The sequence below is a fragment of the Microtus pennsylvanicus genome, chromosome 13 (genome assembly GCF_037038515.1).
Source record: "Microtus pennsylvanicus isolate mMicPen1 chromosome 13, mMicPen1.hap1, whole genome shotgun sequence".
Lineage (NCBI taxonomy): Eukaryota > Metazoa > Chordata > Mammalia > Rodentia > Cricetidae > Microtus > Microtus pennsylvanicus.
The window spans coordinates 68377283-68398340 of NC_134591.1; the positions used below are offsets into that span (position 1 = coordinate 68377283).

The following is a 21058-nucleotide window of genomic DNA, read 5'->3' on the forward strand; positions in this document are numbered from 1 at the left end:
TTGGCATTTCTCAACTTGGCGGTGTATATGTATTTATAGAAAATGTAAATGTGTGTATACATAGCCATATTTCCCTCCCTCCTGCTCACCTCTCTCTCTCCAGGGGTCAAGCTCCTCGCACGTGAGATCACTTTTAGCAGCACCTGGTTGTCCGTGAGAACCTCAGACAGGTTTTCGTGGTACTTTCTCAACAGCTCGGCTCCGTAGTCCTCAGGGCGAGGCTGGGCTGGAAGGGCAGCAGCACAAGAAGCCCTGAGGCTCCACAAGCAGCCAAGGGCTTCCACAGACGCAAGTGAGGGGAACAGCTGGGAGCGATTTCTGCCTCCGAGTAGAGTCTCGTGGCTAGCCCCGGGCCACACACACAGCAACCGAGTCTCCTCTGGTCGACACCTGTGCTTCAGGGTCACGGAAACAGACGACTGCCTGGTAGAAGCCAGGGACTGCCCAGCAGGTGGGTAATGAGAAGGCTGCACTGTGAGAGGCTCTGATGTACAGATCAGGGGGTCTTCCTCACAATGCCTGGGGTAAAGGACCCATGTGGTGATCCCAGATACCATCAGCCACCAGTCCAGGCCGTACCCAGGAAGAGGCATGCCGTTCTGTTCAGTTGCCCCCTGTGCCCATCTGTTAGCTACTTCTTAAGTCATATTTCCTTAAAGGTAAAGAAAATACAAGCAATCTGCACAAAACTAGATCCCTTGGTTTATAAATAATTATGTTTTTATTTCCTCTTTGACCCAGTAAATCCACTTCTTGAAACTAAGCCTAAACAAACAAACAAAAAAAACCCGAAGGACAAGAGCCATGGCCACTCAGAGCCACGTGATGACACTGTGAGGACAGCCCTAATATCTGCTGAGCCTACCATGTGCCAGGCACATCACTAAATGTTTAGTGGGTGTCATCTCACAACAGCCACAGAAATGAATGCGACGGTACAGTCCTTACACCCACCCCAGGGACAATAAGGTTCATAAAGGGAAGCTGCAAGCTCAAGGTCAAACGGCCAGGGATGGCACCACGGCTTCCAGGCTTCCCATCACACCACATCTGCCCAAATCAGGACACGTGTAACATACAGTGCATATCTGTGTGATAGAAAACTATACAACCTTAAAAAAGATTGGAGTTCTTGGAAATGCAAGAGAATGTTTTGATATTGCTAACCAGGGGCAATCACACAACTGAAAAAAATAAGGTAATCAATGACAGTGAGCACACAGCGCCAACAGTGAAGGACTGGGGAGTAGAACACAAGCTTATTTTCTTCATTTCTGGGTACCCTGGTTTGTGTGTGTAATATAATTATTACACAATTACATAGGCAAAGTAATTCCAGTTGGGTTAAGAAGGGAAACGGGCTCCCTCCCCCAAGCTGAGGGACACCAAAGGGGCCACCTAGGGACTGAAGTACACAGCTGGGAAGGGGGCAATCAGGATTTGAATTTGCCACTCACATCCATCCACACAGTCTGTTGGAACGCACAGCCTTCTGGGCCCCTCTGTCTGTTCATTCTCACAGGTGATCCTGGCCAGCCCTGTGGGAAGAGCGTCCATTAATAAGCCTGAACCACAGAGATGATAGGAGGGACCTAAATGGAGAAGAGTCTCAGATCCCAGCTGATCTGACAGAGCTCGCTTCACAATGCAATGCCACCGCTCCACAGAGCTCCTCTTCCCAGCATGGAGCCAGGAGAGAGCTTTACCCTGTGATTGTCTGTACAAGCTGCTCCTGTCCAGAGACAGAATAATTAACCAGTACCTGTAGTGCCAGGTGACTCCGCTACTTCCTGCAAATTCTCCAGCAGGAGGCCCAGGTTTGGGAATGCTGTTCTCACAGCCTGGAGGAGTTTTACCAGGCTCTCGGCAGGCAGGGTCTTCTCTTCAGTCATTCTGTGCAACAAATTCTCTATCGTCTCCTTGGGTGTTCTGCCCTCACAGCAGTTCAGAATCACCTGCAGGGGCATGCAATCAAGCAGACACCGTTACTGCAATTCAAAATGGATCTAACACTGAAAGAAAGCCAGCAAGAGAGCCTTACCGGATGCCCATCTCCAAGCCCTCCCCAGCTGGTCTCTAGCACTACTTTTTGTCACAGTCCCTTCCTTTTTCTGTTTTTTTTTTTTTTTTAATCTCAAACATTCGCCAAACAAATTGCTCCACGAAACTCTTACCAGCGGCAAGCCCACGTACAATAAATAGTCTTTGCCTCCAACAGCTTGCGCTGTTTGAAAACCCTTTTCAGAAATAGGACTGGTCTGGTACTTATTCTATAGCCCAAGCTGGCCTTGAACTCACGGCAATCCTTCTGCTTCAGCCTCTCAAGTGCTAGGGGTACAGGTGTGCACCAGCACAGCCAGCCGAAAGCCTTTCACGCCTGGCTGGTGTAATACAGGAAGTAGTGAACATCTGACCTGTCCGCCTGAGACACAGGCCGGCGCTTTACACTGTCAGAATGCTTTTCTATCTGTTCCATATTCCGTTCTGTTTATTTACTTCATTTGAATATTGGAAACTTTATAGTCTCTGGTTGCAAAACAATAAAGTGTGCTTTCAGATTATTTTCCTTGTAAAATCTTTTGTTTGTAGAGACCAGGTCTTACTATGGCTGCCCTGGCCGTCCTGGTACTCAATCTGCAGCACAGTTTGCCTCAAACTCAGGGAAATCCTACTTCATTTAGCCTCTTGAATTGAGGTTACAGTGTGTGTCCCTAGGCTTTGTGGGTTTGGTTTTTTGTTAATTTTGTGTGTGTGTGAATTCTTCTCTGTGTATCTACACACCTGCACTATGTTCTCTCTCTCTCTCTCTCTCTCTCTCTCTCTCTCTCTCTCTCTCACACACACACACACACACACACACACACACACACACACACACATACTCCTATGCTTTGTACATGCAAAGGCCAGAGGAAGATACTGGGTGTCCTGTTCTGTCAACTTCTACCTTGTTCCCTTGAGACAGGTTTTTTACTGAGCCCAGATCTTGGCCTGCCAGCCCCTGTGATCCTCTGCCCCACCTCCAGCACTGGGGCTACAGGCACACAGGGTGACTCTGCCTCTTTAGTACCTGAGTGCAGGATCCACACTCAGGTCCTCATGCTCATGCAGCTGTCTTACCCACCAGCCCATCTCCCCAGCCTCTGAATGACCGCATGTTTCAGATCCACTCACAACTCAACAGTCCCACTTCACTTGATCTTTCTTGGTTTGTCAATGGATTTTCTGAGCAAAATGTCATGGGGCTCTAGAAAATATGTTCAACAATTAAACCTGTGACAGACACTTTGCTATTGCTGCAGAACTATTTTTCTTTTCTTTTTTGAGACAGGGTTTCTCTGTGTAACAATCCTGGCTGTCCTAAAACTTGTAGACAAGGCTGGCCTCAAACTCACAGAGATCTGCTTGCCTCTGCCTCCTGAGTGCTGGATTAAAGGTGTGTGCCGCCACCTCCTGGCTTAGAACCATTTCTTAATGGACCATGGTGCAAAATGTGTAGCATGGTTCTTACAGAACCAAGAGAGCAGATTATTTCAGTATATTTGATCCACAGCAACTGAACTGTAAGCCTTCCTCTGGGAAATGCCTGCTCTCAGGAGACAGTCAAGCAATCAGTCACAGAAGCATGCCAGCAGCTGCCATTATCAAATTAGCTCTGTTATAAAATAACGAATTGAGCTTTAAAGCCAAATTGGCTTTCTACATATGAAAGGAATATGTGTAAAATAATCAAGTTGTCATATTTCTTGTTAGTCATCTTTCTTTGGATAAAGTCTAATATAGGGTGGATAGTGACTAAGTGAATCATAATTTAAAATTTAAGACCTTGTACTTAAAACTTGTAGTGACTTCAGCACCAACCCCTCACTCTTTTTTTTTAAAATATTTATTTATTTATTATGTATACAATATTCTGCCTGTGTGTCTGCCTGCAGGACAGAAGAGAGCACCAGACCCCATTACAGATGGTTGTGAGCCACCATGTGGTTGCTGGGAATTGAACTCAGGACCTCTGGAAGAGCAGGCAATGCTCTTAACCGCTGAGCCATCTCTCCAGCCCCCAACCCCTCACTCTTAAGCAGCCTTCTGATGCCCGACGAAGAAGCTCAGGGATGGCTCTTAAAGCCAGACTGACCCAGCTGTACCCCAATTCTAGCTATTCATGCTGTGTGACTTCAGGCAAGTTCCATGATTCTTGGGAACTTGTTTTCCTCACTTGCAAATAGAGATAACCGCACCAACTCCTGCGGATCTCCAACTTCTGAGGATCCTGAGATGAGGCTGCAGCTTACAAAGCCTGCCGTGACTGCTAAGGACACACGTGCTCCTTCAGAAACATGCTGCCATTGGCCACAAGCCATCTGCACAGTAGTGAGGATGCTCTTGATGTGCTCAAGCCCAGCAGAGCCCAGCAGAGCCCAGCAGAGCCCCAGCCTCCCCAAGCTCCCACTTCTTATGGGGATGGTCCCTGTCCATGAGGCTTCAGAACTGCTGGGAAGAAAAAGTCAGGAACAGCACAAGTCTTCAGTATATTGCTTTAGTAGGCCATAAGCAGCAAGAAAATGGCAACTTGTAATTGCTATGCTTATGCTGTGAAGTAAGAAGTTCTTTCTCATTTTTTACAGAAAGAACTCAAGACTTTTACAGATAAAGCACAGAAAGCATAATTTCATAAAAGAAGTCCTGAAAGGCTTGCTGCGGGGCTGGGCTTCGGATCCTCTAGCAGCTGCACTAGGCTGTGTGACCCAGCCTGAGAAGTGCTGCTGTGATTTGCAACTCATTTAAGTTCTGCTCCAGGCTTTTTTGTCAAGTAAACTGAAAGTGACAGAAGAAAATGACAGTGTGGTCTATTCTGTAGCAGAGCTTAGGACTGGGGCTGGTTCCACCTCTAAGTGCTGTTTTACAAGATAATGGAACAGCTCAAAGTCCACTTTCAGCCCAGCTCGTCAGGAAAGGGCTGGGAGGAATAATCGAATGAAATCTCTCAACAGGGAATCAGAGGCTTCTGGGGCAATAAGAACTCACTGAAATTGAGTGCCCAAGATTACACCTAATCTGTAACCTCAGGAGGAAAACATGAGTTCATTCCCCACCATATTAGCATTGTCTATGAATTTTACAGAACTTTAAAACATCAATTTCCAAAATACACTTCTGAGATTAGACGCTTCCCCCAGCTGTCTGTCTGCCTGGACATTTAACCTAAGATGACTCAGGCAGAGGGAATCTAGGACCCAGCCCACTATGAACCCAGTGCTATCACACCAATGGTTCGGAAACCATCTCTCCTGGGCACTCTCTCAGTTTTAAGTAATGCCACGAAAGTTCCCTCTCCCCACCCTTCCTTCTAGAGAGACATATTTTTAGCACAAAGTTGAAATCGATAACCCCAACAAAAACAGTTATCTAGTTGCCCTAAGAAGTCATGCCAGCAGTTTTATGAGGTTTTAGCAGCTAGCTGTTGGGAGAATAAACTGGCGAGTGACCTTCCTGAAGGGCAATTTGAGAATGTCCACGAAGACTTTTACATACTATTTTAAAATTTCATTTAAAAATTGCCCTAAGGAAATAATATTGAGAAGTCTGCAGAGCTTAGCCTGCAAGGATGTCCTCCACAACATCATTTACTATACCAAAGTGTTGGCAACAAATGCCCAAGAAGAGTGAATGAGTCATGGGATGTCCATTAGAATACAACAGCGTTCCCCAATCCCTTAGTGGAGATAGAGACATGGGGTAGCAGAGAAGAACCGTGAGTTTGTGCTGCCTCATCCCAGGACTCCAAAGAGACAAAGAGAAACACATGCTGCTCTAGCAGGATCCTCTCAATTTTTTAAATATTTATTTTTGCCTGTTTTCTTCTGTATCTACATTATTAACCATGTATCATTTCTGTAAATAAGAAAAGCATCATAATTACAAATGTACCACAACATTCAGCTCCTGCAACAGTAGCTTCTGGTAGTCAGAGTCCCAGCAGCAGTAGGGTCATCTACCCATCCACCTGCCCAGTGGCCATGTGCTGCAAAATGTGCGGTATAAGCTATGGCAAGAAATGTGATGGAGCATGCGACAGGAACCTCCAATCAGCCAAGGTGATTACAATGCAGAAAGTATCAAAACATCGCAAGGCAAAAAGCACCTCGTGCAGAGAGCACTAGAGCAAGCTCTGCAGCAGTTCAGAAGGGGCAGAGGCTTGACACAGTTACCCTTTTTTCCGAGATGGGCAGGAATTCCTCCTTGGCTGTTTCCAGGAACTCCACAATAGGTCTGAGCTGTGTTACACACTGGATCAGGTCCTCTTTGTGTTCCAGTAACAGAACAGACAAGGTCTTTCCCTCCCCTGCGCTCCCTGGGGGAGAAGGAATTAGAGACACACAAGAGAAGCTAGTCAATTTGAAGAAAATGACAGCGTGGTCTGTCGAGAGAGATCTAACAGAATAGTAAAGAGCTTCGGTGCACCTGAATGCAGAATCACTTTTGGAGAGAAAAATACTTTATTATTCTGTTTAAACTCTATGAAAGGAAAAATGTTTCATTTATCTGTCGAAATACAAAGCTTCAGAGCCAGCCAGAGGTTAACTTCTGGTAGGCAAGGCCACTGCTTTGTACCTAACCCAAATGAGAGCAACTTCAGCCTTTAAGTGCTGGCAGCGAACCAGTCACTTGAGGCACTGCTTTGGACATTCGGCTTTTTGAAAGGCATGAGGACAGTGACAGTAGCCTCAGTTTGCTGAGGGCTGAAATGGAGACTCACATGGAGCCTGTGCACATTTAACACGCAGCTTCTGGGATGGCACAAGAACCTACATGAAAGCCACCAACAACACACAACACTGGCTGGAACTGTAAAAGCTGGGTCACCCAGGTGGCCAGAATGCCCTCCTACCTTCTGGCTGAGACTGAGACACCTTCTCTGCAGGTGTGGATTCCTGGTACAGTCTCATCAGAGACAAGACCACCTGCACATCCAGGCTCCCATCATGAACTTTGCCCAGGATTCTCTGGAATGCTGAGCCTCCTCCGTCATCCTTGAGACATTCTATTATGACCTGTGAACCAGGTGCCCAGAGAGAAAGAGATTAATTACCCACAAACACTGTCTGTGGCATGAGGGCTCTGACAACTCGACCCTCATATCTCTCCATCAGCCCTTCACCCACTGCACCGTCTTTAGGCTCCCCACAGGCCTGCTTCCTCTCTGCTGGTCCTCCTCTGTAAGGACACATATACTGTAACTGTTTACTGCTTTCTCCTCAGAGACTTTTGGAAGACAGCAATCCTACTCCCAGGACTCTACAGCCTCAGCAAGAAGTACAGCCTGCCACATAGTAGGTGTGCAGTGTATTTTTAACAAATGCAACACACTTCTAGCCTAATTAGACCTTTCTGGATCTTATGACACTGGATATTTCTCAGGCAAAGATATCTGAATTTCAAATTGAACGAACTGTCATTTTACTATTTGAGAATGCAATTAAAATCTTGCGAGTTAGGAAAAAAGAACACTTTAAGTCATTTACATTCTGAATGATAGACTATTTAGAAAGACATGGGCCTTATTACTTTTAGATATATTCTGTAATAAGGCTAACAATGTGTTGGCTTATAGGTGCCAGCTGTCAGAGAATGTGATTCACATATCAATTACCCCATGGTAATGGCTGCATCTACTCTAGAAACGAAAAGTGTGAAAGTTTCTTCTGGAACTCACACACAGCCTGCCTTGCCTCTCGCCTCATGCTGCCTGACCTTACAATAGTATTTGGCATCACTCCGCCCTGGCATCATAATTTCCTGACATTGGTGACCCTGAAGTACTATGGTTAAAAAACCCATCTCTGTAGCCAGCCCCTTTCAGCTTTCTCCCAAATCCGTAACTACAGCAGGATCTAAAACTGGTCTAAAACATTGTTTTGAAGAGACAAGAAACTTCCACAGCCTGTCTGGCCCCAGCCTCCTGTCAACCCTTATTTCTTTCCTGGACAATCCTGCAGAGGCTCCGATCTCCAGCCCTTTTCTGAGCAGAGCCACACCAGCATTACACCACACAGCTCTGCGAGATCTGCCTTAGACTCCAGGTCTCAGGGCACAACCTGGACTCTCTCAGATCACAGTAAAGTATTAGCAACCCCAGTGGGAAGATAAACAAAATGAACATGCCTTTCTTTGATCTGATAGACCATCTCTTACGTGAATGGGAGGAAGACCAATGGGAAGGTAGAATTAATATTTCTCTTTTAGCAAAAGTTTATTTTGAAAAAACATGAGGTCACCAAAACATAATTCCTTCATACAGTTGCATATATATTCTTATAGTAACCTTTAAAGGGGTTTCTTGTGGTTTTGGTCATCTCTAAAAGTAAACTAGGACAAAACCTAGTTTAACAATCTACACTTTTGGCTAAGAGCACTTGCTGCTCTTGCAGAGAACCAGAATTCAGGCTCCCGTACCCATAAAGAGAAGGTCATAACCACCTGTAACTCCAGTTCTAGGGGATCTGATGCCCCTTCTCTTCTGGCTTCTGCAGGCACATGTGTGCAAGTGCACACACATTTTAAAAAATCTACATAAAGATTTTATAAATAATTTCCATTAACCTTAAGCAAATATCTACTTTAAAAACAATGAACAAGAAATAAAGACATCAGGTGAATGCTTAAATCCCCTTGGCCAAATTAATTCACCTTCTCATGCTTTTTGTAGTTGGTCTACCATCTCTTTAGAATACCCCTCACTGATAGTAATAGGGATCCTGGGGTCAACATGCAAAACAGCTCCCCAGACTTCTACCTCCAGGTAGCTACACCCTTGGTCTGAACCTCATAACTTATTCAAGAAGAGACTATGGCATAAGCAATGAGATAAGCCTCTGGGAGTTAAGTTATTATGCTTTTCTGTCTGGTGTTGGGGACTGTGGACTCCCAGACCCTGAATTTTCTATGACCCTTTGCCTGCAGCTGCTCTGAGCATGAGACTCTAATCAGGGACCAGCCAGGTTCCACCCGAACTCCTGACCCGCTGAATCTGAGAATAAGGACTCGCTGTTTCCAGGCTGCTGAACGTTACAGTGATGCCTCACACAGAAGAGGTGGCTCACAGTCGACACACTTCACTCCTAACTCCCTCAGTAAACACACTGCTTCCTCCGTTTTCCTTTTCCTCCCTTCCTTTCTCACCGATACCACACAGTCCCCTTATTCTAGCCCGGGCCAGGCTGTTTCCTTTGTTCACCTACGGCTCTCTGAATAGTCCGCATTCTCCCTGGGTATCCACTGTGTCTGGCATTATCATCTGAGCTGAGGGGAATGGAGCTTCCACCAGCAGAGGCTTCTGAAGTGCTCTCATCTGCTGTCCCTCCCTCTGCAGAACTACTCAGCGGTGAAATTAAAACATTTGTTAACTTCATTGCTCGGCAGTGGTGCTGGGTGACCACCTGGGAGGAGAAGCAGGGAACTGTCAGCTGCCTGGGCAGCCCTGCTCTTCACCCCAGCACTGACTGGGCATTCACATCAGAGCTGGCACTCCAGGCTTGCAGGCATTCTGTAGTGCAACAGCAGCTCTGCCCAGACAGGAGTGCCAAGAGGGTGCCGTTCTGGCTGTGGAGCTTCCCTGGGTTCCAGCACCTAGCCTCTTGTATTTCAGCAATGATTACTTAGGGAATGGCTTTGCCACTTTTCATCAGGTAGCTTGGGAGATAAACCTACCAGGACACCAGGAGCCCAAGCTCTCCCTGAACTCAGTCAATGTCATCTTGTATGCCTTGGATCTGTGTGTCTCAACCAGAACCTGATGCCACTCACCAGTGGCAGAAGGCCTCAAATGGCACACACAGTGGGAATATTTTTAATGGTGTCAAGTTATATCATGATTAGCCCAATAAAAAAAAAACAATAAAACATTTAAAACTTCTTGGGAACTAAAAATTTAAGAACAGGAAAAACAGCAACGCCAATGAGAAAAGTCAAACCCTATAGTTGTACTAGAGCTTAAAATATGCTGCTCTGGGAAATAATTCTTGAATACACTCATCGCAGAAACCTTTCAGCAGGATCCCACCCAGAAGCTGGCTATACTTGTGGAACCATGTTTTCACCATGATGTAATCTGCAACGATAGGGATCAGGGTTGCCTGGTTCATACCAGTGGCTCCCCGAACATCTGCCGAATCAAAGGCAAGCAGAGTGACAGCTGGAGAGTTATGGCAGTGGTTCTCAACCCGTGGCTTGCAGCCCCTTCCACAGGGGTTGCCTAAGATCATTGGAAAACAGATATGTAGACATATGTAAACATTATGATTTATAACAGTAGCAAATTAGTTATGAAGTAGCAATGCAATAATTTTATGGTTGGGGTGACCACAACATGAGGAACTGTATTAAAGGGTCACAGCATTAGGAAGGTTGAGAACCGCTGCTCTATAGCCTCTTAGGACACAGGCATCGTGTCCTCTGCCATCATGCACTGTAAGAGTCTGCAGGTCATTAACCTCAGCAGTGATTCTCAAGATGTGGTTCACGGCGCAGACACCTGGATGGCAGCCCTGAGAAACCTGCTAAAGGCAGATTCCCAAGCTCTCCCATGACTTAAGTATCAAACTCTCTGGAGGTTCCCGTCTTAACAAGTATCCCAAACCATATGGAACGCACCACTGTTGGAAGACCAAGGACTTTGTCTGAGACCATACCCCTGCAGTTCAGGAAGCTACTTCCACTCAAGAGGCTGGTACCTCTCTGAAAACATGCCTGACAGATTAGGCCTAGGGCCACACAAATATCTCACAAGTCAGAGTGAAGCACACAGCACTGGGACCTCTAAGGGACTCAGTGAAAAGGGGGCAGAGGCTGGTTAGGCCAACAAGCTTGAGGTAATTAGAAATCAAGGCAGCAGTTGCTACCTACTGAATTCCTGCTGTGTGCCTGGCATTTTATAGAGAATACCATATAAATAATCTTAATTATGTCATAATGGCCCAACAAGGTGGTGCCTTATAAAGACTAGGTTGCTCAAGGTCACAAGGAAGTAGTCAAGCTGAGCAAATAAACTATTAGTATTGCAATGGATTATTACCCAGCAAGAAGAAGGAATGAACATACAATAGCACGGATGAGTCTCAACAAAGTATGGTAAGGAAACAGACCCCCACAGACTCCATTTATGCAATACTCTAGAAAACACAAGCTAATCTAAATAGACAGAAAGCCCATCAGCGGTTACCTAGAGCCTGACCCAACTGGGATCAGATAACTGAGTGTGTGTGTGTGTGTGGGGGGGGGTATTACAAAAGATTTGGCGATGAAATGTTTCTGAATATGCAGCAGTAAGAAAATCAAAGTTAAAATCAAATGGGTAATAAATCTGTGCAGTTTCTGGCCATGCTCACTTGGTCTGACAGTGAGACTTCACTGAAGCCTCGGTTCTGAATGCAGTGTGTACAATTTATTCTGCGCACACTGGCATGCCACAAATGCTACCTCAAGCACCTCAGCAATCAGTCAAGGCTACTGCTTCTAGGAACTACAGGGGTGTTACTGCTTCCACCAAGTTTTTTCTGCTTACAGAGACACATGGTTTAGAAAAAGCAAAGACTGAGTATTTTTCTACCATCATTTCTCAGCATGTGAGTACTGAATTAGTGCATTTGGGGTTGTACTGTGCTAGAATGCTTGATTTTTCAAATTGTTGGCTCATATTTTATTTTCTTTTAAAAAAGGTTGAATGAATTTCATCTTGAGATTAGAACAGTATTTCACATCATTTCTGAATTGGCCCTCAACACCCTTGTGCCATTTTATGTGAAGCAGCACTCTCTGCAGTCACAACTGTGAAGCCCAAGTATTCATCAACTTGGAAAATGCTGAAGATGCTCTCTGCATCCTGTAGTATCAGATTTTTTACATAAAAATAGACATCCATCTCATTAGTATGCAAATCTGCTTTTGTGTATAAGTGATGAAATTATATATACATCAAAAAATTATCTTAAATTTCTTGATGATTTATTATCCATAATGTTGGATCTGCATATCTTTTTATATATATATATATACCTGTATACCCAGGGTCACAGAAAATTTCTCAAGCAAAAACAGGTTATGAATAGGAAAGGCTGAAGCTGCTTGACGTAAGGGATAGGTGAATGGAGGGTGGATCTCCAAAGGCCATGAGGAAGTTTGGGATGCTGCATGTCTACCTTGAATGTGATAATGGTCTCTGGACATACATTAAAACTTACCCAATTGTGCACTTCAAGTGTACAGTGTACTACAGTCGAGTATGCCTCTCTAAAGCTGACAGAAAGAAACGAGAGCAGAAGATCCTGGAAATACGATGGCTTCCCAACCCTAACTCAGTAAATTTTTTTTTTTTTGCAGTGATAGGAATCAAACCCAGAGCCTTGTGCTTACTAGGCAAGACTTCTACCATGAGCTACATCCTCTGCCCTTATATTTAATTTAATCTTATGTTCTTAAAGACTGTTTCGATCTGCATTCTGAAGTCCAAAGATGTATTATGGACAGTTTAAAATAAATACAGCCACCAAGTGATTTTTAAAGCTAGTACTCTGACCTCTAAAATTGAGGAAGAAATAACACAAGCCTGTAATGATCTCCAGCAGTGACTCAGGGCTCTTCTAAAGCACTTTTAAAGCACTACTGCCATCAGAAGATCAGAACAAGAATTAGAAAGGAAAGAAAGAAAAAAGGAAGCGTTCAACAGACCCACATAAAGATATATTTTTTGCAATTTATTTTTCTTTTATGTGTATCATGAGTATTCTGCCTGCATGTATGTATGTATGTGCATTGTGTTTGTGCATCGTGTCCACAGATGCTAGAGCTATGGATGATTGTGAGCCTCCATGTGGTACAGAAAACTGAACCCAGATCCTCTGCAAAAGTAGTGAGTGTTCCTAACCACTGGGCCATTTTTCTGGCTCCTGCAATGAACACATCTACGCACAGCGTTATCCAAAAAGGGCAAAGACACAACTCAAATAAACACAAGTTTTACTCATCTGAGCACTGCTGATCCAAGGGAAGAAGAGAAAGCCTAAGGGAGAAAGTGAAGAGGCGTGTCAAGGTAACAAACCAACAACAAAAGTGACGGCTTAAGCAGTGAAGAGAATATGCAAGTGAAAAAATATAAAACCAGACAAAGGGTGACAGGGATTTACAACTTGAACCTCACCCCCCACCAGCACCCAGACATCAGGGTTGACCTGGCCTTGTACAAAGTATTATTCTCAAGGCAGAGATTCATGACTATGGCCAAGTATTTACTAATATGGTTAAAATCAATACTGAATTTGAATTTGTTTTCTAAAATGTAACCTACAATGAGTCAGGAACACAATGCAATGCTGGTAGGCATTTACTGACAGAATTAGCAGTCAGCAGGCTGCAGCAGCAAAGACCCTCATTCTGGCATTCCCCATCAGATGGGTCAGTCTGCTGGAGCCCCCTGCCGAGCTCTCAGCGGGTTCTCCAGAGGAAGCAGGTGGGCTTCTAAGTGCCTGTGGAGTGAACCCTGCAGGGTCAGGCGTGCAGAGCACAGGTGGGGATGGGTCTCACTTGCCTTACTGAAAACAGAAAAGGGCAGCTAAGAAACAGCATGACAACCATCTGGCAGCTTCCTGTCGGGAGATTGCTAACGTGTTTCCACATATGGGTCACTTTCGCCCTGGTAGAATCAGGATACTTCAGTGGGCAGCTCTCTAATGTTAGAACTGGAGCTGAGGCTGTACTTGGCAGTAGAAGACACTCACGGTGGGTCCTGTGCTCTATCCTCAAGACCACACAAAGTCAGAACCTTGGGTTTTCCATCTGGCTACAACTCTTATGTGCTCTGTGCCTTTACCAGGCTATTTCACCTCTTTGAATTTTCAACCATAAAACAGGACCAAAGATAGATCCATTGTTTCTATGAGGATTGAATGAGATAAATTATGTATCAAGTTTAGCATAGTGTTACTAAAAAAATGTCTACCGTTGTGTTTTTAATGTCTGAAAGGGCCAGGGTACTCCTCATGTGATGCCATCTGCTGTGTGTTTCTATTAAACACTTTCTGCATGTGTTTTGAGTGTCTGCTGTCTACCTCTCTGATTTGGGGTTATCTGACACTACCTTGGTGTGGCATATTACTTTAACTATGTAAAGATGTGTTACATTTGTTTATGTTGTGGCATATTACTTCAACTAGGTAAAGGTGTGTTACATTTGTTTATATTGTGGCATATTACTTCAACTAGGTAAAGGTGTGTTACATTTGTTTATATTGTGGCATATTACTTCAACTAGGTAAAGGTGTGTTACATTTGTTTATGTTGTGGCATATTACTTCAACTAGGTAAAGGTGTGTTACATTTGTTTATGTTGTGGCATATTACTTCAACTAGATAAAGGTGTGTTACATTTGTTTATGTTGAGGCATATTTAACTATGTAAAGATGTGTTACATTTGTTTATGTTGAGGCATATTTAACTATGTAAAGATGTGTTACATTTGTTTATGTTGTGGCATATTACTTTAACTAGGTAAAGGTGTGTTGCGTTTGTTTATACTGTACTTGTTTAATTATGTAAAGATGTGTTGTGTTTCACCTTGCCTGCCTAAGACACCTAATTGGTCTAATAAACAGTTGAATGGCAAATAGCAAGGCAGAAGAGGGATAGGCAGGGCTGATTAAGTAAGAGGAGGAATCCAGGCTCAGGCAAAAAGAACGACGAGATTGGAAGGAAGTGGGACACAATGCAGCCAGGCCAGCCAGACAAAAGAAGCAGGAAAGTAAGATGGAAGAAAGAGAGAGAGGGGTGGGAGGGGCATACCTTGACAGTGACAGTTCTTACCCATGATAAACCCCAACACACAAAAAAATTAAAAGAGAGAGAGAGAGAGAGAAAGAGAGAGAGGGGGAAAAGGGAAGAGAGGGGGACAGAAGTGGGGGGGGGGAAGGGAGTAAAGAAAGGTAAAAAGTCCTGAGGTAAAACATAGATGAAGAGAAAAAGGCTAAATTAAGTTAAAAGAGCTAGCAAGAAACAAGCCTAAGCTAAGGCTGAGCATTCATAACTACTAAGTCTCTGTGCCATGATTTGGGAGTTGGTTGGTGGCTCAAAAGAAAGCTTGGTACAAAGCACCATGGTGCACACCTGAAATCCCAGCACTCAGAGGCTGAAGCAGGAGGATGTTCAAGGCCAGTCTGGGTTACAGAGCAATTCTCAAAACAAAACAACAACAACAAAACTGATTTAAAAAAAGCTGAATTCTCATGGTGATCAAAATACAACTTCCTTTTGGAAGTATACTGCTTAGCGGTCTTTCAAGACCCTTCTTTGGAAAGGGAGGGAGGTCATTTCATTAGGGAAAGTGAAACCCTAGGAGTTTTGCATTTTTCTATTTCTGCCCTGTGAGGGACATTGACTTGGATTCCTGAGATGTTGAGTCCAGACAAATGATGCTCAGAGGCACCTACCTCCTTCTGAGGGCCTTTAATTTCTGAGCATCCTTCCAGTCTTTTCAGTGTGTCCTGGGTGAGCAAGACTGCATTTGAGAAGACACTTTCCTGTTGTAGCAGGAAATTCAGCTGCTCCTGCTTCCTCTCACACTCTGAAGGAAGAGCAGAACGAAACAAAACAGGGCTTTATTTAAAACGACGAAAAAGCCGTTTCAGTTGAGGAGAACTGTCAGTCCCAGACTGCCCCACCTAGCATACGAATAAGCAGGACATCAGCATTTTAAGGCTTTTTTCTCTACACATCATGTCTAGTGGAAGTCTTGGGCAGCTGTCTTAGTATTGAAAACTATCAGTGAAACAAAAATTTGCAGGGCATGGTGATACATACCTGTAATCCCAGCACTTGGGAGGCAGAGGCAGGAGGATTGCCAAGGCCAACTTGGTCTTACAAGGTGAGTTCCAAGCTAGCTAGGGCTCCATAGAGAGACTTTGCCTCAAAATAACAAACAAGCACAAAACAAAGAATTTCAAAAAGTAAAAACCATCAAATACTGTAAAGGCACTAGAAGTGTGGATTTCAATTAAATATAAATTTAAATGAAATGAAACACAAAATCAAACGATGGTTACCTGCTTGTGTGTTGGTTTCCTCTGCCTGACTTGGGAGCTGTCCAACAGAAGGGGAACAAACTTCGGCTGTGTGAGGAGTCACCCCTGTGGTCTCTGTAGCCACCTGAACAACAGGAGGATCTGAATTTATCTCTTGGGTAGCCACGTGAGTTACTTCCTGGGTCTTGGCTTTCTCAGGGCCTGCTGGCACGGTAGAAACTTCCAGGGATGAAGAGGGCTCCCCAGGACCTTCAGAAGAAATGACTTCTACTTGAGGCTTCTCTGAGTCCTTGCCACCTGCCTCTGAAGACAGCACTGAGATATCCCTTACCACCTGCCCCTGGACAGAGCAGTTTACAAGGTTGGTCAGAAGATTTTTACAACCAACAGCCACATCAAACATCTGCAAGCTATCTGCTAAGGAGATGATCTTGGAGAAGTTGTGCTTTCCCACGGGGAGCTTGCCAGTGTATGTCATTTCTAGCAAGAGGGCAAACTCCTCGGGGCTCACCACTGATGCATCGATGGAGATGGCATCTGTGTTATCCAGCAAGGTTTTAAACAGGAGGCTGGCTGCTGCCAGGACGAGCTTATGAGCCCTGAAGTAGATGTTGCCAATGGAAATAGTGCAATCACAGAACCGCTGCTCTTTGCATAGGGCGTAAAGCTGCAGCAGCAGCTGCTGGCTGTAGTTGGGGAGATCCATGGTGTTGCTCCAGCCTCAACTCCTTCCTCTCTCCCTCCAGACTCCACCTAGAGAGGATCAGCCCTAGAGAGACGCAAAAAGAACTATGTCAAACACACAGACATTCAGGGAAGATGTAGTGGACAAATTCACTCACAAGCCAAAGGGCACTCACTTGTTGCTCAACAGGGAGGGTCAGGGCACCAAGACTCCTGAGTTAGCAATAATTATAGTAATAATCCTATGGGATTAGTTAGAGGCGGGGACCTTGCTTAGTGCCCTGCATGCATGTTCTCACTTGCTCCTCATGGTGACTTTAGGAGTCATCTTTCCTTCCCCATTCCAGAGAGTAGCGGGGGGGGGGGGGGGGGGGGGGAACCAGCTATGGAAGGGCCTGTCATCACTACAGGCTGATCTGGAAGCTTTAATTGCCTCTAAAAGTGCTGGCAAGCAGGACGGACAGACATATAGACACAGACTGGAAATACAAAGTCCCAATACTCATGCTTCTCTTTGACTCCACCTACCCTCTCCTCCTCTATCTGCCCTATTCTGTCCTGCAATAGACCCAAAGCAGATTCTTTATTAACCAATGGTATTCACAGCATACAGAAGAAAATCCCACATCACATGCTTCAGCTGACTCACTGGCCAGGCTTGCCTGTATTCTTTGCTGGGCATTCCTTATCACTTCTCCAGTAGAGCCTCCTCTCAATTTCTGGTATACACTTCCAACATCTGGTGTACCAGCTTCCCGGTATTCCTTCTCAATGTCTTCAACCGGAAATCTAAAAGCTTTCTATGTCTATGTCTCCAAAGCTCCCTGTCATCTTCCCCACTTTCCAGAAAACCTATCCTAACTGCTCACACCAAAACCCTATAATGGGGCTAGAGAGATGGCTCAATAGTTAAGAGCACTGGCTGTTCTTCTAGAAGACCCAGGTTCGATTCCCAGCACCTATGTGGGAGCTCACAATTGTCTGTAACACAAGTTTCAGGGGATCTGGTGCTTTCTTTTGGCCTCCAAGACTCCCAGGCATTCATGTGGTACACAGACATACATGCAGACTAAATACTCATACACATACAATAAAACAAACAAAAGAAAATCTATGGTTAACTATAGATACCTGTGTATCTCCATACACTAGATCTAATCCTTGAAAACCCCACTTGCCCTACCTGCAATATACGTAAATCCCAGCACCTGTCATTCTTTCATGGCCAGGCTAAGATACCATTTCCATCTATCAAAATTTCTACAATAATCTCATAGCTGATCTCCATGCCTCTGCCTTCCCCACCTTCTATTCAGCCGCCAGAGTGATCTATATAACACACAGTCGAACCTGGCATTTCTTTGCACAGATGCCTTAAATGGCTTCAGTGTCGGATCAAAGTCAAGGTTCTTATGATGAACTGTACCAGCTGTCACTGGCTGTCTAACCTCCTCTACATTCTGCTCCTCCACCCTCAGCTCTAAGTGCACTGCCTTCCTTGCTGACCTGGGAGCACATGTGTACACACGCAATATATGTGTATTTATGTGTGTGAATGTGGACATCAGCTTCCTTGGCCCATGAGTTTCCAGGTATTCTACTGTCTCCACCTTCTATCTCCCCATAGAAGGACTTGGAGTATAGATGCACTATACATTCAAGTTTTATGTAAGTTCTGGAAATTTAAACTCAAGTCCTCATGTGTGTGACAAACACATTTACACACCGAGCCATCTCCCCAGCTCCTTGACCTGCATCTTAAAAGATGAGGAAGCCAGAAGGGTTGATGCTAAGCTAGTGTGTGCAGGGCAGGTTGTAGAAGGCACACAGGTAAGAAAGCTTCCTCTTGGTCAGGAAGAACACTGGGGTGGAGGAGGTTATAAAAAGATCAGGTGCAGAATATAAAGTGGGGGCTGGGAGAGTCAGGAGATGGATCTGGAGAAGCACAATATGATGAATAGGTCACTTGGAAGAACTCGTTTTTTTCTTAAAGGCAAAGAAAAATCCTGAAGGAATTTGTAGTAGAAAGTAACACGGCCAAAGATGTACTTTAAATATGTTATTTCAGTTAGTACCTCTTCTTTTTTGTGGGGGTGGGGAGGTTTGAAACAGGATTTCTGAATAGCCCTACCTGCCCTGGAACTTGCTTCGTAGACTAGGCTGACCTCAAACTCACATTCATCCACCTGCCTCTGCCTCCCAAGTGCTGGGATCAAAGGTGTGTGCCACCATGCCTGGCATCAGGAGTGTATCTATAGACTTTAAGGAAGATAATTTTGAAGGCATATTCTATTATCAAAGGAGATCCAAACAAACCAATGAGGGTCTGTTGGGGATTGCAGACCCTCAGACCCTGAATTTTCTATGACTCATAGCCTGCTGGAGTAAACAACTTGTTTTCCTGTGCTTGCAGCTGCTCTGAGCATGAGACCCACATGAGTTCCTGATAGCAGGAGAGTGGTTTCTGGTGGGCTTGCAGCTGGAAAATCCCGAGAGCTAGGGCAAGGCCATTAGCCAATGAAGAGCCCTATATAAGCTTCCCTGGAACACAATAAAATTGGCATTCTTGGCATTCTTATTTCAAGGATGACCCGTGTCTCTGTCTGTGTGTGTTTCAATCTCCAGGCCCTTGACTGACTCGTGAACTGTCGTGTGATAGACAGGCGGTACAGTACAAGGGTCTTCACCAGAGGTGGAGGCAGAAAACAGGAGAGACCAAGTGATTTAGGAACTGAAGAGCACAAAGAAAGAGAGAAACACACCCCAGGGCCCTAGTGGGGTAAGGAAGGTCCGGATTACCTGTCTCTGAAGGAGTGAGGACGCAGCTCAGGTTTGGGTTTGTGGATTCTACAGTGAAGTTAAATTGTAGCATCTCCAGAAGGTAAGAGAAGGGTAGAGAAACCTCTGTTTATAAGAAGAGAGAGAAACAGTAGCTGTCTTTGTTAAACAGTCAAGGCTGATTCTCTTTTTATCCACCACTAGTTTTATTTTTCCTGATACCTGAAATGGACTTACAAGAGTCCAGGCTCCACTGTGCACGTGAATGGCTTATAAGGCACCACAATCCTCACAATAATCAAAAAGCTGAATGATGGAAAAGGCTTGATTAGAAAAGAGACCACTGTCTTCCCTAAGATGGGTACCAGGCAGACACAGAAGATTACTAGGATCGGAGGCCCAGTGCCAATGTCTCTCTCCAACAAGCACGGGTCAGGAAAACCTGTTCCCTGACTGATGAACTGGTGAAGGCCAATAACCCAGGGCATCCTGCATACATTCCCAAGTTCTCCCTCAGGGTGACTTATATAACCACTTGTACTTCAGTCTCAGAGGCATGATGCCCTCACCTGGCCTCCATAGGCACCAGATACAAAGAAGGCACATAAACAGATGCAAGCAAAATACTTGGAACACAGAGTAAATCTTTTTTTTAAAAAAGTTACAAAGTCATTTCCAAGAAATGTAGACTTTGTTTCCGCACTTCAGCAGTGCAATGGTGGCTGGTTAATTCATACAACTGTTTCAGTCTCTTCAGAGAGGATGGCCAGCCATGAGAGCATTTAGCCCTACCATTTGAGTACAGGCTATCTTAACATTTACGTTCTAAAAAGGTACATGGCTGTCTGTGGTGGCACATGCCAACAATCCCAGCAGTGAGAAGGCAGGGGATCACCCAAGTCTACATATCAATTCCAGGCCAGCCAGGGCTGCACAAAACCACAGAGGAGAAAATGCTTTTGTGTTTCTAAATGCACGAACAGTCCCCAGGGCTGAGTGACAGCAGCAGCATGAACAGCATGGGAATTTGCATCCATCTCATAGTACTTAGAGCAAAAGAAAAAGTTGCAGAAATTTAAAAAATTTTAAGCATTGCCTATGTGATCTTGTGGCCAAGCTATTTAATATTTTTATTAATAAGAAGAAATAATAATGTAATAAGTTGATGAATAAACAGTTGGGCAGATCAATACAGGATCTCTTTTTATAAAAGAGTAACAAAGATTTTTATTTATATTTATGTTATTTGTATGGGTGTTTTGCCTGCATACGAAATTACATCACATGTCTGCAGTGCCCACAGCGGCCAGAAGAGAGTGTTGAATCCTCTGGACCGAGAGTTACAGGTGGTTGTGACCCACCATGTGGGTGATGGGAATTGAACCCAGGTCCTTTGGAAGAGCAGTCAGTATCACATAGTGAGTATACAGACACTAGCAATGTCATAAACTTAGAACAATAAAGGGAGAATGGAGGTAGTTATGGCCAAGAACAATCAAGGACAGGCAAGGGCTACTCAATGTATAAGCTG

The 21058-nt window shown here is 44.6% G+C and overlaps 1 protein-coding gene across 5 annotated transcripts in view; it reads right to left on the reverse strand.

The window, feature by feature from the left end:
* Positions 1 to 21058, reverse strand: part of Zbtb40 (zinc finger and BTB domain containing 40) — a 65884-nt gene that overhangs the window by 20282 nt on the left and 24544 nt on the right. For 4 of the 5 annotated variants that reach the window (XM_075947207.1, XM_075947208.1, XM_075947205.1 and 1 more), the window contains exons 2-8: positions 16087 to 16834; positions 15475 to 15608; positions 6890 to 7052; positions 6210 to 6352; positions 1763 to 1955; positions 1458 to 1538; positions 90 to 226 (exon numbers count right to left, since the gene is read on the reverse strand). In XM_075947207.1, coding sequence (XP_075803322.1) covers positions 90 to 226; positions 1458 to 1538; positions 1763 to 1955; positions 6210 to 6352; positions 6890 to 7052; positions 15475 to 15608; positions 16087 to 16771 — 1536 coding nt within the window. In that variant the 5' untranslated portion in view covers positions 16772 to 16834. Of the gene's footprint in view, positions 1 to 89; positions 227 to 1457; positions 1539 to 1762; positions 1956 to 6209; positions 6353 to 6889; positions 7053 to 15474; positions 15609 to 16086; positions 16835 to 19548; positions 19654 to 21058 lie in introns of all 5 variants that reach the window. The other variant, XM_075947206.1, reaches the window with a different exon arrangement.